General features: G+C 45.2%; 2 protein-coding genes across 2 annotated transcripts; one reads left to right on the plus strand and one right to left on the minus strand.

Annotated features, from left to right (window-relative positions):
* Positions 1-3,572: 3,572 nt before the first annotated feature.
* LOC141731055 (uncharacterized) lies at positions 3,573-14,347 on the minus strand. Its single transcript, XM_074553517.1, has 2 exons — positions 7,536-14,347; positions 3,573-5,432 (listed from the first exon to the last, which is right to left on the minus strand). The coding sequence occupies exon 1, from the start codon at positions 14,345-14,347 to the stop codon at positions 13,583-13,585; it is 765 nt and encodes a 254-aa protein (XP_074409618.1). The 3' UTR covers positions 3,573-5,432; positions 7,536-13,582.
* Positions 14,294-15,904, plus strand: LOC102074135 (GSK-3-binding protein). Its single transcript, XM_005479503.4, has one exon. The coding sequence runs from the start codon at positions 14,493-14,495 to the stop codon at positions 15,099-15,101; it is 609 nt and encodes a 202-aa protein (XP_005479560.1). The 5' UTR covers positions 14,294-14,492; the 3' UTR covers positions 15,102-15,904.
* Positions 15,905-16,492: the final 588 nt, after the last annotated feature.

Raw genomic sequence — 16,492 nt, forward strand, 5'->3', positions numbered from 1 at the left:
TGGTCTGAGGAACCCACTGGCTATGATGTGTGCTCACCCACACACAGTTCCACCAAGGGACTCTGTCCCCTTCAAAATCTCAACCACAAAAGTTCTTTATGGGGACCTAAGGGTGTAAGCTTCTCTGAAGTGCTTGTGGAAGAGTTGCTCTAGGTATTACCAGCTTGGTCTCCACTCGTAAGGATTTTGATTCTCCATCATGACTTGTCTATTCCTGCAGGGCCAGCGCACATCTGGAAGGGTTCTGTAGTTCTACACTGCAGGTATGCCAGTCACCTCTGCAAGTGGGTCACACCAAAAGACAGCTTTGGCCAGAAGTGCAGTGTTGCTGGCATGACTTTAGGGTCACTGTAGGTTTTGTGGATGAAGGTAAAATGCTTCTGAATCCCAAATATATACTCCTTCTAAAAGTGGATATACACCTTGCACAAGGATGAATGGCTAACAAGAAACCAAGATAGAAGATAATTAGGCCAAGGGACATAAGATTTATTAAATCTGCAGCCTCCCCTGGGAGTAATTTGTGCAGCCATTAAATAAAACAAACACTGTTGGAATTTCACAAATAAATGACAGGAGGAACAATTTTCCCTTACCTGAGTAGAACACACATTGCTTCAATATTGCTACAGTGATATTGCTACAGTGCAGGGAGATTGAAAAAGTTTTTATTAAAATAAAATGTTATAAATGGAAGGCAAAGGAATCACAAAGTTTCTTGCAGTTTACTCCAGGAAGTGCTGCTCTTTGTGGAAAAATGAAGTTGGGAAATTAAGAAGACATAAAAATTGAATGGAAAAGGCTTTGAGTCATGCTGACAGCTTGGTTAATACAAGCTTGTTGATGAGTTTGGATTGTGGAGTGATGGTTGACAACTTTGCTGCTGCCACAATGTACCAGTTTCCCTGTGAGCCTGGGTTCCTTATTAACAGCAGACACTGCTGTAGTAGTAGAACACCAGCAAAACAGGAAGAGAACAGGACTTTGGAAAAATTATTCTACAATAAACTTTGATTGTTTCTCTTTGGAGAAACATGGAACAGCAGTGAATGCTCCAAGTTCTTACAAGTTTCAATGACATAGCAGCTCTCAGATTATGAAAATGAGTCCCTGGTGCACAAATGGCAGATGACCACTGAGGCACACCAAATACACTTGTAAAATCACTGTGTCCTGACCCACCAGCCACTTTGTCATGAACTTTAACAACTATGTACCAGAGTCTTTCAGCAAACTACATCACAAGAAGAAATAGGACAGAAGAAGAACTGAGCACATGTTGTGTGGTGGAAAGGGCAGAGCCAAGATCTAGAACTTGTATTACCCTACAAATGAAATGAAGACTTTGTAAAAAAAATAAAATAGGAAAAGTGTTTGGAAAGAGCCCAGTTCTTGTGGCTCTCATTTTTCTGAATGTTTTTATTTGCCTTATTCTATTTACAGCCTCTAGTTCTCAAGTGTGTCCAATAATGTTTCACCTTAGAGCTTCCCAGCTCTCAAATGCTGGAGCCAGGCACTGGCTGCTGCCCAGCTGGCCTCTGCCCTAGTTACACTCAGCAATGCAGCAAGGGCTGTAGTATCAGTTCCTTTTCAGGGCTAAACTGTGCCATGGACTTTTGATCATTAAAGGAAATGAACTTGGGATGACATAAAAAAAAGTAAACAAGATTTGTGTACAAGGACATCAAGATTACAAAGCAGCAGTCTCAAAGGTTGGAAGACGCAGAGTGCAGAGCTGCTGCTTCAGTGATGTTCTTTGGCAGCAGTTTAAATGACAGCAAGAGGTGTGAGGCAATGAAGAATAAAATCCTGAGTTTTTGACTTTCAAGGAAATTTGCAAAAAGCACTGTCTCAACAGCCAAGATTTACACGTCTTCCGAGAAAGAATTACTTGTTTATGAGAAAGTAATCATCCCCTGCACTGCTGAGCTAATGATGTATAAAATAAGTCTGACAAGCCCAAGTCCCACAGTGACACCAGACAACACACAAGAAAAAATGGAATCCAAACAAACTACTGGTGACCAGAAAACAACTCGAAGCAGATCACTAGCAATAAATTGTAACATGACATCGAAGCTGGGCTCATCTTACAAAGAGCAAAGAGTAGAGAGAGAATTGCTAAGGGCAGATGGCAGTGCCTTTCCTGGTGATATAAACACAGATGAATGCATATCACTTCTGAGAACTGTATATGGCTCTGCCTATCTCAACAGCATAAATAACTGGAAAGAACTTTAACACATTTCTAGGCATTGAGTTCTAATTGTTGTGTGGTATACAACTATTGGTTGCATCTAATTATAGTTAACATGGCTATGGCTTCAAATATTCCACATTACAGAAATGATGAAGTTCAGCTGGATGTGTTTTACCTGTTATTTCATGTTATCCTGCAGTAGTTGGCAAAACAAACCTATTGCAGCGTTACAGGAGGTTACGTCCTTTGCACGGTTATATTTAATCCCTCCTGATGCTTATCTGAGTTGTAGCCAAGTACAAGGAAAACAGATTCTGCATTCAGTTCTTGTAAGTACAAAGAGTAATGGCAACAGCATAATGCATAACTCTTGCATCTGCCTGCATGAGGAACCAAGGATTTTTAATGTTTTATATGTAGTTTATCCTTTGTTCAAATATTTTCCACAAAAATTGTCCAGGGAAAATCCATGAAAATCAGGAAACCTGCCTCTTTATAAGAAGTACTGGAAGAAATGTGAGCTTGATCATACAGAACATATGATCACATGCATAAAATTAACAAACAAAAAGCTACAATGTATATTCTTTCTCTTATAAAACTTCCTTAAAATTCCTTTTGGGATGTCTGTAGCAATAAGATTTTTAAAAAATTCAGACTGTAGAGTGACTTGCCAAAAAAGTATGTCCATACCATTACGCATTCATGTTTCTATACTATTTATGGGTACATTTGTTTGTAAACCTTTTAAAATGTTCTTTCCACTTCTTGAGATTTACTTGCACCATTTCATACTTCTGTTGCACAAAGCTGACATATCCAGATGGCAAATATAAACATCAAAAGATGGACTGCCACTCAAAGACATGTGGGAAACATTTGCCAAAGCTAAATATGGTCTTAAAAGAATTTCAATATTAGCGTAAAAGTTCTTCTGAACATGCCATTAATAGTTGTGCAATAGATCTAGCTGACACATTGGAGGTGATGAGCTGCACTCAAATACTTTGCTACCCACGAAATGGCACTTACTTCAGGATAGTTCCATACACAGGAAATAATACAGTAAATCAAACTAACAAATTACACAAACTATGCTATAAAAAGCAGTACACACTAAATAGTATACAAGAAACATGCACATGTGCATAGGGAAGGAAGAGACTATGGGATTCAGCTTTTTTGCTGAATAAATATTTGAGAGTTTTACAGTTCTTCAGCATTTCTTTTTATGTAATCAGATAACTGCAACCTGAAGACTGATATTTTTACATTACAATGGCATCTTTGTTGCTGCAAACAGTAATATATATATACAACAAATCAGTTCAGAGGGAAAATGCAAATGCTTTCCATCATACTTGGCTTTGCCTTGTGATCAGAATGAGAAACTATGTGCATGATTTTTTTTTTTTTTTCACAAGCAGTATTAGTCTCCTTTACCTATTGGCAGCAGTGGGAGGGGATCTGCTAAAATCCATTACACATTTTGTCCTGGCTGTAATAAGAGAAGGCGTCCATTGGGCGCTGGGCAATTCAAAGACCCAAGGAGTTAATTCAAAAGAAAGAGTTCACTCATAGTGGACAAGCAGTTTGAACTTTGACACACTTTCCAAGAAGAAAATATATTCTAAGTAAAGCATTTTACAATGTTTTCTCAGACACAGAAGTCCAAAAAGTTTACTCATCCCTTACACCAGTCACAACAGAGAGAGATCTTTATTGTGACTGGTCCTTGCCTCTGACACCACTTCTGCAAGTCAGATGGTTGCATACAGAATCACACTTTTTTGGAGACTTGACTGCATGCAAACTCCCAGTGGAACAGTGAGACCAGGCCTTCAGGCACTTTGGACCAAGGCTAAATGTAGGCACTCTTAAGGTGTTTTTTATCCCCAGCATAACCTATATTTGTTGCTAGCATTGAATAAATTTGGTTTCTTTTTATTCCTTAATCAGGGTAAAAGCAATGGATTTTGAAGGTCTGTAATGTCAGCTGATGAGTCTACATTGAGCAGATCTGCCTGGCTCCATTCTGCAAAGGAGATCTGTGGCACCAGTAAGCCCCAGTAACTGCACTGCTGTTGTAGTGGTGTCCTTCCTCTCTGCCATGCCTGTCTATGCTGCAACACTGAATTATGGATAGCCAGCTTGTCCTATACAAGACCCACAATGCCATGCTGCAATTGCTATGTGGTAATTTGTTCCCTCAGCAGACTGTTTTCTGGGAAAAACACTCAATCCGCTAGTGTAGCTGCCACACCGAGCACCTTCTTTAACTAAAAAGCACAGAGGACTTGCAGGTGCTGATGAGTTCAGGGACCATGAGCCATTGAGACCACCACTCCAATGCAGTTTCATGAGAGACTGGCTGCAGCAACCACGTGGGTAAAGTTCCTGCCTATGACCTCCAGCAATTCACTCCTGGTGTGACACCACAGCTCATCACCTCTGCTGTTGCATCACAAGTTATGCACCTTGAGCCACAGCCCAGCTTAGAGTCCAGCTCCACAGAGATTGATTTCACAGACCCACCTGGAGAGGTATGAATTTCAGCACAAAAGCAAAGCAGTCAGCTGGGCCTGCAGCATGGCAGGCACTGTTTGAAAGAGCTTCACTACCAAAGTCAGTGTACTGAGGAGACTCCTTCTGCAGGTTTATGATTCAGGTACACCAGACTTAGTAGCTGAAAGAAGTCCCACTCCCTCTCCTATCTGTCAGCCTGGCTTTCTGCAAGCTCTTTGCTGGGATGTACATCAAACCGTAAATAATCCAGAGCAGAAAGCTAAACTGATCTATAACTCAATGCTTTTTTTGCAGTCCCAGTTTTCTGCTGTCTGGACCCTCTGATCTGACTGCCTGTGGCTCCAAAGAGCACCAGAGACAGTGCAAGGGATGTGTCAGAAACCCAGAAAGGCAAGCAGGTGGGGAAGGGCTTTCAGCATTGGAAGCAGCTTGGCATTATGTTGGCTTAGTCAGGTTTGGTCATTATCAAATGCCATCTCCAGGATGAGGTGCCATCCAGACTAGCCACAAGTTACACAAGTTACCTTACAACACCCCTGCAAAAGCTGGGATACCTCAGCACAGGAAATATTCATGTGGTCACTCCCTTCTGCTTGTCATTTTCAAGGGGCTTCTTATTGAGCAATGCAACCAACTTCCTCTTTGGGTATCTTAGAAGAGGTTTCCTTTTGGGATTCCAGGACTGCACCGTTCTTCCAGAATTATTCTGTGAAGGAAGAGGAATTTAGATTCACATTGTTTTCAAGAAATTATTTCAGTTTCAGTATATCCTACCTACATCAGTTGCAGAGCCTTCAATGAGCACAGCACAGAGTGAATGATGGCAGCAGTGATAATGAGTGCATACGGATATCCCAGGAAAGCTTTAATCACCATCATTAACATTTTATTTTCTGCAGTGCAATTCCTACTCTGATGTACCACAATTTGCTGTAGCAGACTGCAATGCCCAGTGCTGATAAAGATGAAGAGCAGGGAAGCCATGAGGAAGAAAGTAATCACTTAGCTGGAACTGCCATGGTTATTTACTGTTTTGATATTTTAAATTTTTTTTTTTATTGCTGTGTGAGTGTCTTTCAAGTTAGGTGTGATTTTGAAGTAGAAGAAAGGTAGACTCAAGCATGTAGATAGATGATATCTAGTTTCCCTGGTTCCTGGCTTGTTGATCATTTATAAGTTTGTGTCCTCACAAACCATGTTGCAACTTCTGGTTTTAGTACTGCTTTGCCCAATTTACTATCTCATTGAAATGAACGTTAAAGGAAAGTAATAAAAGCCACCAGGCTGCAACACCAACGAATTTTGGTAAATGTGGTGGAGTTTTCTTATTGCAGCTTGACATTCAGTAAGAAACATAAACTTTAAGTAGGGACCATTTGGAAATGGGTCAGGAAGGCAAATTTGTGAAAACAGTAAAGGAGGGAACTTCTAAAATATATGAACTCATGATGCCAATGGTACATAATCTAAGGAATTACTTCCTAGCTGAAGATGTATTTTACAGGAAAGTTATAGTGAAAGCTAACAATATCAAGTTCTTTATAAAGTGGCTCATTAATTGAAAAGAGTTTCTTTCTTGGACAAATTGCCTTAGAAATGTTGGCCTTAGGGGTCCTGTCATCCTTGCTAAAATAGCATAGTGCCAACAGAACTACTTTATACAGTTTGAAATCAATTTTGCAGTCAAGAATTCTGTTTACAAGCTCTTTCAACTCAATTTTACTGCAAAGTTAACCTGAGTTGTAAGTTATTCCAGGTGTAACTGGAATCCTTTCTATACAAAAATATGAAACTCAAGACTGTGTTTGCTTTTGATTTGAGGCAGCCAGTTTAACAGGAGGATAAAGGCTGATTCTGAAGTGTCTGTCTTGTCAGCTACTCTGTCCTATGAGGACATTTTTCCACCACTTGAATGACATCACTCTTCCAATGCCTTTCCACTCCTCCTTCCTTATTGCCAGAGGCCTCCTGCCCATGCCTGTCTCAGAATGAACAGCACCAGCGGCTTGTGGTACTGCGAGGAGCCTTTAAGGCTGGCAGAAATCCTGGGGCATGGGTTTATGGTGTGAAGTTTTTTAAGGGTAGAACCTGCTTTTAGTGCTCCCATTTCAACACTAAATGTTTCACACGATGAAAACTTTTCACAATGAGAACAATCAGACATTGCTCACAATAATCTCCCAGGGAAGTGGTGCATCCCCCAATACTGTACACTCCTGAGATTTGGCTGCCAGTGTGCTGGGCCATCTTGTCCAGACTGTGCTTTTAACAAGATAGCTTGGATAAAATGTTCCTTGAGGTCAGTTCTTTCCAACCTCTATTCTATGATTCTACAATTTAAAATCACGGCCAGTTTTTGTGCACGCCCTGGCTGTGAACTGTGGTGGTCCAGCAGGACCCTGGAGAGAGGAAAACTGAATGAAGCAGGAACATTCTCCATGTCTCTAATTGTGAGCCAAAGACTTTTTTTTATACAAAAGTCTTGAGAACCCTACACCAGAAGGAGGTAAGTAACATGACTTGTGATACTTAATCTAATTTATGCATTTATAATAGCACCCAAGGATATCATGAAATCTATTGTGATGAACATTATATGCTGAAAGGTTTGCAACATTAAGGGCTGTTTTTCATCATCCACTGAGGGTGAACTTAGCACTAAAAAAACATACAGGAAAATACAGTTGTTAATGTGATGGGAATTATTACTGTGTAATAATTTATGGGTGTTGTTTGTTGACTTGGCTATTGGGAAATTCACTGTCTAAATATGTAGGCTTGATTTTAAAAAGGGAAAAATCAAGCTAACCTAATAGATGGTTGGAAGATAAAATACACAGATAGCAGAACAAAAATCCTCAAAATAAGCCACTTCTTCACACTCTGACCAGCAGGTTGAGGAAGGTGATTCTGCCCCTCTACTCCACTGTTGTGAGATCCCATCTAGGGTACAGCATCCAGCTCTGGGCCCCCCAGCACAAGGAAGATGCAGACCTGTTGAAGAGAGTCCAGAGGTGGGTCATGAACATGGATGGAGGGCTGGAACACCTCTCCTGTGAGGACAGGCTGAGAGAGCTGCCTTCCAGTACCTCAAGGGGGGCTAAAAGAAGGCTGGAGAGGGGCATCTGACAGGGTACGTAGTGACAGGACAAGGGAGAATGCTTGAAAGAGAGCAGGTTTAGATTGGATACTAGGAAGAAATTCTTTACAGTGAGGGTGGTGATGCACTGGCACAGGTTACCCAGAGAAGTTGTGGATGCACCATCCCTGGAAGTGTTCAAGGATGAGCCCACACAATGGATTACCATCCCTGGAAGTGTTCAAGGCCAGGTTGCACGGAACTCCGAGCAACCAGATCTAATGGAACGTGCTCCTGCCCACAGTAGGGGGGTTGGAACTAGATGATCTTTAAGGTCTATTCCAACCCGAACCATTACATGATTCTATGAAATGTGTTTGGATACATGCAAGTTACTGGAGAAAGAAGAAAAAAGAAAAAAAGGACTGTAAACAGATAAAAAGGACTATTTTAGGTAAAACAGAAAGGAGCATGTGCAGTGGAATCATGCTGTCATGGACATAATATTTTTAAAGAGAAGAAGGAAAGGTGTTTCAAGAAGCTGGATCTATCTGTCTTTTTATAAAGGGCCAATAAGTCTTGAGAAAAATGAAGTTTGTTGGTTTTAAAATCTTTTACTAATCTCTCTCACAAGAAAAAATGGCAGATATTAAATATCATACTGAGTGAATATCACAGTGCTCTGCAGGATTAGATTAAGAAGGAAAACTTAATAGGAATTTTGAGGAATTCACAATGAGATTAGTAATACCACCCCCCTCCCCAAAAAAAAAAGAAAAAGAAAATAAAAAAGAAGAAGAAAAAAAAGTGATCTCCCCATGGTCAGAGAGCAAGAGAAGGAAATGTGACCACATCTATAACCACTGCAGCTGCCCCAAGAGATTTCTTACCTGAAGGCTGATCATGCTTCTGTGAGGAGGAAATGCAGGGCCTAAGTTGCACTAAGAGCACAGTTCAGACTCAAACCAAGAAGCTGTCAGATCTCAGGTAGTGCCTGGTCTTCATTTTTCTTTTTAAGTAACAGTCATCTTTTTCTAATGGCTTAATGCCAAAAGTATGCTTGAAGGAGGAATTTCAATGAGGAAAGCTGGCAGTCCTGCCCAGGTTCCATTGATTCAGTGGAATTGGCTGCAGTCCTTGTGGGACAAGTGCTCCCTTAATTTTAGACAAGTCTACTTCAAATATAATTAGACAGGAGTCTTTTTTTTTCTTCTTTTTTGCCCTACATGCTGAGTGAGACGCATTACTTGTAATCATTATATACTAGTTTATTGATCGAGCCTTTTCAGTATTCACTGTAGAGAGGCTTGTTTTAACAGAACTGTCAAGAGACATGTCTGGTTAACAAACAATTACCAATTGAAGGTATAGAAACAAGCACAGGGATTTTGCCAGGATATACAGAAATGTGCAGGGTATTTTGACAAAAGATGAAAGGGCTTTTCTCTTGAATCTGGTATTTTTAAAGAGATGTTCCTAAAGTCCGCTTAATGACGTTTTAGGAGTGGTTCAATACACTGTTTTCATCTCTGCTTTCTGTATTTCAATATTTGTAAGGATTGAACAAGTGGAAATTATTCTCAAGAATATTGCCTATATGGAAAACCTATGAGAGCCCACACAATGGATTACACTGACTCATTACTTATAATTCAGGTTACCATTAAAATGTATTCCAGTTATTAGGAAAGCTGGAAGTGAGTCAATTATTTGAATAAACAAACAAAGACTTGGTTGCCCTGTAGTTTGGTGCATCCCTGAGACGTCTGTAGGCTCCTTTCCCACGCCTCCTGTCTCATTCCTGAACCAGCAGAGGCTGTTGTGCAAGGCAGCCTGGCAGCTCCTAATGACCAGGGAGAGTTCCTGCACTGTCCACTGCTGCACATTTGCTGCAGGCACGGGGCATCCACTGCAGCTTGCATTTATCAGAGGAGGAAAAAGAGTTTTGCAGCTTAGGGAAAGAGAAGCATCAGCTTATCACGCCAAAGGAATGTTACTGTGGTCCCTCCAAAGGGGCCCTGCGTTCTGACTGCCTGGACAAGCTGAAATACAGCAGTTTGCTGTGTCAGACATGAGAAGAAGGTGCCAGCTTTTTGCAGTCTCCAAAAGACTGGAGAGGGTTTTTTGTGTCTAAAAGATATAAGAAACAGTGATAACTTCAGCAAAAAGAAGTCACTCAGCCTCACAACTGACTGTAGTTTCCAGCCTTGTTAGGAAGCAGTATCCCTACATGCAAATTCTTAGGTAATTGAATGAGGACAAACAGAAACAATAGATGAAAGAAACAAATCCCAAACATCCACTGGGACAAAGTATGCACATTTCAATTCCTTAAGAATGAAAGTCTGTATTTTCCAAAACAACTAATGTTTCCTGTTTCCATTAAGGTCTCAGACTGGGCATCCCAAACCATGCAAAGCTGTTGGCCAACAGGTTTATATTTACCCTGGGAGTCAAGGTGAGATTCATGACACTGCTGCTTATTAAAGCTCTTGTTTTAAAGTCCTTGGCTTTTGCAAGTTATGACACAGTAAATACATTTGTGTCACTTAGCAACCTCAGTTGTTTCTACAGGAATGCCTTTTGTTCTTGGAAATCTATTACAAATGCAGATTACAAAACAATTATTGGGGAATCTAAATTTGTCTTATTTGGATGGTGTTCTGGCCTCTCTGCATTCTGCATTTGAACTGTGCACAGGAAAATAATTTACTTTGCACAAGCACCCTTCATTGGCACTATTGTTATGAAGAAAAACTCTGCATATTGAACAAATATTACAGAAGTTCCTGTAGAAAATAAAGGATGTGAGAAACGCCTGGAGAAAGAAAGGACTGGAAAGGACTGCTAGTCACTAGGTTCACCCAGTTCAAAGCTGTCTTACTGTTTTGTAAACAACACTATAAATACTTTAACACTGTGATGCAACACTACATAGTCTCTATCATGAATTTATCAACCTGATTCATTTCTACACATGCCAAAGTCTGAGATCACAGACCATGCAGCTCCAGCAAAAGGGTTTGAAATGTAAACACCTGCATAAATGAACTATTATTTATCATTTTCACATTGACTGGGTTACAGGGTCTCCATAACAGATTAGAACATGTGCATGATCCTGAACATGAAGTCAAAGGACTGAGATTACATTGGAATGCAGACTTCAAAGGATTTAAGGGTTTTCTTTCTTTTTTTTTAACAAGTTTAAAGCTCTGAATTCACAACCATGTTGTCAGGATCAATATAAAAGGTAAAATATATAAGTTGACCTTTATATTCTGAAATTAAAATGTATCCTCAGGAAACACACAATAAAATTATGTCAAATTTTTATAAATGGACACATAATTGATATAATTAGTACTTGTTTATGAAATTCAGATTTTGTCCTCTTCTAGGAATATCTGAAGGACAAGTATTGCTAAAACTATCTTGAAAACTGTTTTCTAAACATTTGAACAGATAAAGTGAGAGTGCAAGTGAACAATAATCACAAATAGGGACTAATGACTGCTCTCAACTGTAATATCTTGCTCATAGAATAACTTAGACAACAAGCTGCCATGAGAATTTTGGCAATCCCAGCAACCATACACAGAAATGCATCTGGAGGAAAAAAAGAAGAAGAAAAAAAAAGAATAGCAGCAATGGTCATTTTCTGCCCAGAAAAATACTGTCAGGGGTCAGAAAAAGTTTGTCAACAGTTTTGCAACTCCTTTTATACTTTCATTTTAAAAAGAACCTACCCCTATGCTTAGTGTTCTATGCTTTGGGGTTTTGGGGATTTTTTAAGTTGCAATTACTGTGGTAAACTGCTAAAGAAAAGCAGTGCTGCAAAGCTCATCTCCAGCAGTAGAAGACCAAGTGTGATAACCAGGCTGTGATTCTCCTGGTTAAAAAGAGAACACAGTGAGTAAGCTATAGCTTACTCAGGACTTGGCCAAATGACCTGATAGCTACAACTGATGAGGCCCCAGCTTCTTTGGGGCTGACCTGGCAGCCAACCCTGTCACTTATGCTCACAAACTCCACACCAGGACACCTGTGACAGCCCTTTATTAGTTGAAGTTGTTCTTATTTCTTTGGAGAGGCACTAGCAAACAGCTGTGGTGTTTCTGCCAGGAACACCCGACAATGGCTGCGCACAGTTTAGATCTGCCCCTAGCATGGACTCAGGTTTACTCCCAAAAAGATCTCTGGGTGCTAGCAGACTGACAGCCATTACACAGATATGATTATGATGTAAATTCATATTGAGCCCTCTTTGGTACAGTTTTCCCACATAAACAGATCTTTGAGGGAGAACCACAGATATAGGATGTATGATCTTCTCCAGCATTTTAGCCTTTCTCTCAGCATCCAGTGAAAAGAGCAGATAGTACCTAAGTCATGGCTGAGGATCCCAGCTCCTCCAGGAGGACAATCTGAAACACCCTTCTCCTGAATGCCCACAAATCTCATTTTGTTCAGCTAGTAACCTGATCAATAGCATTCCGTGTAAACATTTGCGGTATGTTTAGTCCTAAAATCCTCAGCAGATACTTAGTCCATTGTCATCCAGTGACCACTAAAATTTTGCATTTAAAAAGATCTGGGGACATCAGGATTCTGCTAATGACTGGCTCTTCCCTCCCTATCTGTGGCACTGATCTGCAGGATCCTGCAAGCTTTTCCCAGCATTGCCGTTGGTTAGGGATGCAGTGAAGCACGATTTGCAATTATCATTCCCGGGCTCATGAAAGCCCCAGGTGTAGATGTAATCACAAGCAGCACTGAGCTTTTGCTGGTATAGCTTATTTTGCTTTTGTGGGAGAAGAAAAGGCTGGAATAAGCTGCACTGGTTTATTGCAGTTTTGCTTGTATAGAATACCAGATTACCTACTCAGAAGTGATCTGAATATAGATCTCCCTTGGAGCTGAAGTAGATCCATCCACTGCATCTGTGTAGGCCTGCTTCCATTGCTTTTGAATAGATACCGCAAAAAATAAGGATTAAAGGTGAAAACGTTTTCTTAAAAATATTTGAGAGCAGGCAGGAGGCAACAAAATCTCACTTTTTCATCATCTGTAGAAAAATGTGATCTGAGTTTTAAGTGACAGTTACCAAAAAGGTGCTGAAAATAAGGAAGTGTCGGTACCTTAAGTATGCACATGAATAAATAATATACAATTAGGTAACATGATTTATGCCCAGCTGATAAAATCCAGGCAGGGGATGTAGTACTGCAGCTCGGACGCCCAGGCTGGAGTGACCAGTACCATGTGCAGACAGCAGGCATGCTCACAAACACGTGCAGCGCTGCACAGGGTCTCCTGCTCTGTACAGCAAGTGCAAGTAGCTCAGGAGGACATGAGGACAAACGGACCAAAGGACATGGCCTCTCCTTTGCCAACCGCTTACTGATTAATCAAGGGCACAGTGGTGAGAGCAGTTATGTGTATGAGCAACTCACACTTTACAAGCTGCTCCCAGCGGAACCGACCGCATGCCCCGTCACGTGAATAAGCGTGTTCCGGACTATGTCCCAAGAGTTCCAACACCGAGACAACATTTTTAAGGCTCATCATAGAAATTCCAGCCCCTGCTTGAATGATGCAGTGACAGAAGCAAGGGAAGGAATGGGACTGGGACATCAAGAGACAGGGCAGAGCCTTGATGCAGGTGATGAAGTAAACCGCAGGCTGAGAGAAACCCCGACAGTACACCTGCACGGAGTTGCTGCACGTGTGCAAATCCTAGCGATGCAAAGCAAGGCTCCGAAGGCATTTATGCGTCACGGAACTACACCCCGAACCAAAGCGCTGCCGGCTGTGGCCACACAGCGGGCACACAGCGGGCACAGCAAGCAGGGCAGAGCCGCGAGCCGAGCGGGCAGAGCCGGGCGCTGCGGAACCAACGCGCCGCGATCCCGGCACGGCACTGGCTGATGGGGACTACCCGCAGAGCCGCGGCCGCTCCCGGTGCAGGCCGGTCGCGCCCCGCTGGGAAGGGCCAGCTCCGCTTCCCGGCACGCGGTGCCGCGGGAGAGCCGCACGCGCGCAACCGCCGGGAGCTCACGGGGCAGCGGCGCGCGCCCGCACCGGCGCCCCGGGGCGGTTAACGGCGGGGCGGGAGCGGCACCGGCCGGGCCCTCACCGGGCGCCGCGCGCGCTCCCCGCTGCCCCGCGCGCCCCCTCCGAGCGATCGTCCCGAGGCGGCGCGGGACCCTCCGCCGCGCGCCCCGCCCCCTCCTGCCAATCACAGCGGCCCCGCCCCCGAGACCCGAGGTGCGGGGTTTGAAAGCGGGCCGGTCCACGCGGCGCGCAGACGTGGGGGGGGAAGGGGACGGGACAGACACCGTCGCGCTCGGTGGTCGCGGGGCGGCCTCGCCCGGCCGACGCGCCCTGCGGCGGAAGCCGCCCCCGCGCTGTTGGCCGAGCCCTCCCCGCGCGGGGTGCCGGCCTCGGGAGCGGCCGGCGAGCGGTTGGTCCGGAGGGCCGTCCCCCTTCCCCCCCCTGGCCGGCGCAGTGGGAGGTGCCCGGGCGCGCGCGTCACCCATTGTTTACAAACCAACGCCAGCGGGCCGAGCTCCAGCCGCGACCGCAGCGCCGGAGCCGCGTGTGCTCGCGCGCGCGCGGGGCGGCGGGCGGGCGGCGGCCCCGGTCCCGCTGCGGCGGCTGCGGCACGGCGGAGACCCGACAGAGATGCCGTGCCGCCCGGGCGAGCGCTTCCTGCTGCTGGAGCGCCCGGTCGCCGTGGGACAAGCGGGCTCTAAGGAGGTGGACGCGCTGGTGGCCAAGCTGGGCGAGGTGCTGCAGCTGAGCGCTCAGCGGGCGCCGCCGCCGCCCCGCGCCCCCAAGCACCTGGGGCCGGGCAGCGCCCGCGACCGCGCCGCCCCGTACTCGCCGCGATGCTGCAGCGGGGCCGGGGCCGGGCTGCTGGCTCCGCGGGGACCGGCCCCGCCGCAAGCCCACTCGCAACATGTTGAGCCTCCGCGGGCGGACCGGAGCGGGCAGCAGCGGGTGACCAAGCAGCTGTGCGGACGGGGCTGGCTGCGGAGCGCCGCCCGCCGGAGGAAGCAGCCTCCGCCGGGGCCGGGTGACGGGCTGGCGGAGGAGGAGGACCCGCACCGGCTCCTGCAGCAGCTCATCCTTTCCGGCAACCTCATCAAAGAAGCCGTCCGGCGGCTGCAACTGGCGGCGGCGGCAGCGGCAGCGGCGGCATCCGCGGCCTCCAGCGGCAGCACCTCGGCGGGGAGCGGCGGCGCGGACGGCGAGGCGGAGGCGGCGGCGGCGGTACAGCCCCTGCAGTAGCCGGCGGGGACGAGCGGCGGCGGCGGTGACCGGGGCGAAGGAGCCCTCGCCGGGCGGGCTGCGGGAGCGCGGTGCGGGCTCCGCCAGGATGTAAGTGTGTCCCGGCGGCGGGGCTCCCCGGCCGGTGCCGGTTCGGGCGGAGGGTGCCCGAGACCCCGGCCCAAGGTCACCCGCGGCGCGGAGCCCGTGCAGCCCTGGCCGGCGGGGCCGCGCACGCCGCCCGCCCCGAGCTGTTGTTGTGCCCCCCTCCCTCGTCTGCCTTCCCCGGGAGCTCCTCCTTCTCCTCCCCCCGCCGGGGCAGCCCGGCCGGGGCCGCGGACCCCCCCGCCGCCGGTCCCCGCCGCCGCCGAGCTGCTCCGTCTCCCAGGAGCCATTTGCAATAATCCTCGCTGACCCCGGCGGGAGGTGTTTCCTTTCCCCTCCCGGGCTGGTTTGGTTTTTTGTTGGGGGTTTATTTGTTGTTATTTTAACGTTTATTGTTATTATTTCTCGTTGTGACTGTATGAAGCAGTTTTAAAAAATGTGAATATCAAAGCTGGAAGGCAGCTGGACTTAATAACAAATAAGTGAATGGAGCCTGAGATGCATTGTTCACATAAGGTAGCCGAAACAAGTTTTTTCTACCAAAAAGAAAAACCCTGAATCCACCCTTCCCGACAAACTCAATGGCTCAAGTACACGATGCGGCTGTTGATTTTAAATATATGCACTTCGTACCGGAGCGTTTGAAATGTGTTCCTGATTTACAGGACTTACTGTCTTAATTAACCTGTCTGTATTGAATAAACGTGGTCTTGTTTTTATTTTTGGGTCTGTGTCTCATTGTTAAGGGGAAATGAATTCTGGTTCCTGAGAACAAAACTGTGTGGGCTCGTTCCCCCTTGGTCTTCTTTCAGTTGTAAGATCTCCATTTTGCAAGCAAAAAAAAAAAATCCCCACAACAATCCGCATAGTCTGATGCAGTGGGACACCGGTTATTAATGCACGGAGATGCAACTGAGCCCCTTTGTTTGCCAGCAGCGCTCATTCGCGAGCCATGAGACGCCCCTTGAGCAGCCCAGAATGTGGCTGCTGGAATTTATAAGTCAAAACATACCGAAACAAAATTATATGTTTTGTACTGGGGAAGGAACGTGGTTTGTGTTGGTCACTTGTTCGGTTTGTTTTGATTAATTTTTTTTTTCTTTCTCTGAGGATAGAGGTGGGAAAAATGCTCTAGAAAAGAGAGAAAAGGTCTAGGCAGCAATCAGGTTTGTTTTTTTTTTTTAATCTGTAAACCAGAATTTGATAATTCGATGCTGGTCATTAAGTTTGAATACCTATTATGAATAGTTTCCTTTGTAAAATCCTGTGTTGGGTTTTTAGGAGTCATTGAGATGAGAACTGAGCAC

This window comes from Zonotrichia albicollis, chromosome 1 (genome assembly GCF_047830755.1).
Source record: "Zonotrichia albicollis isolate bZonAlb1 chromosome 1, bZonAlb1.hap1, whole genome shotgun sequence".
Classification (NCBI taxonomy): domain Eukaryota; kingdom Metazoa; phylum Chordata; class Aves; order Passeriformes; family Passerellidae; genus Zonotrichia; species Zonotrichia albicollis.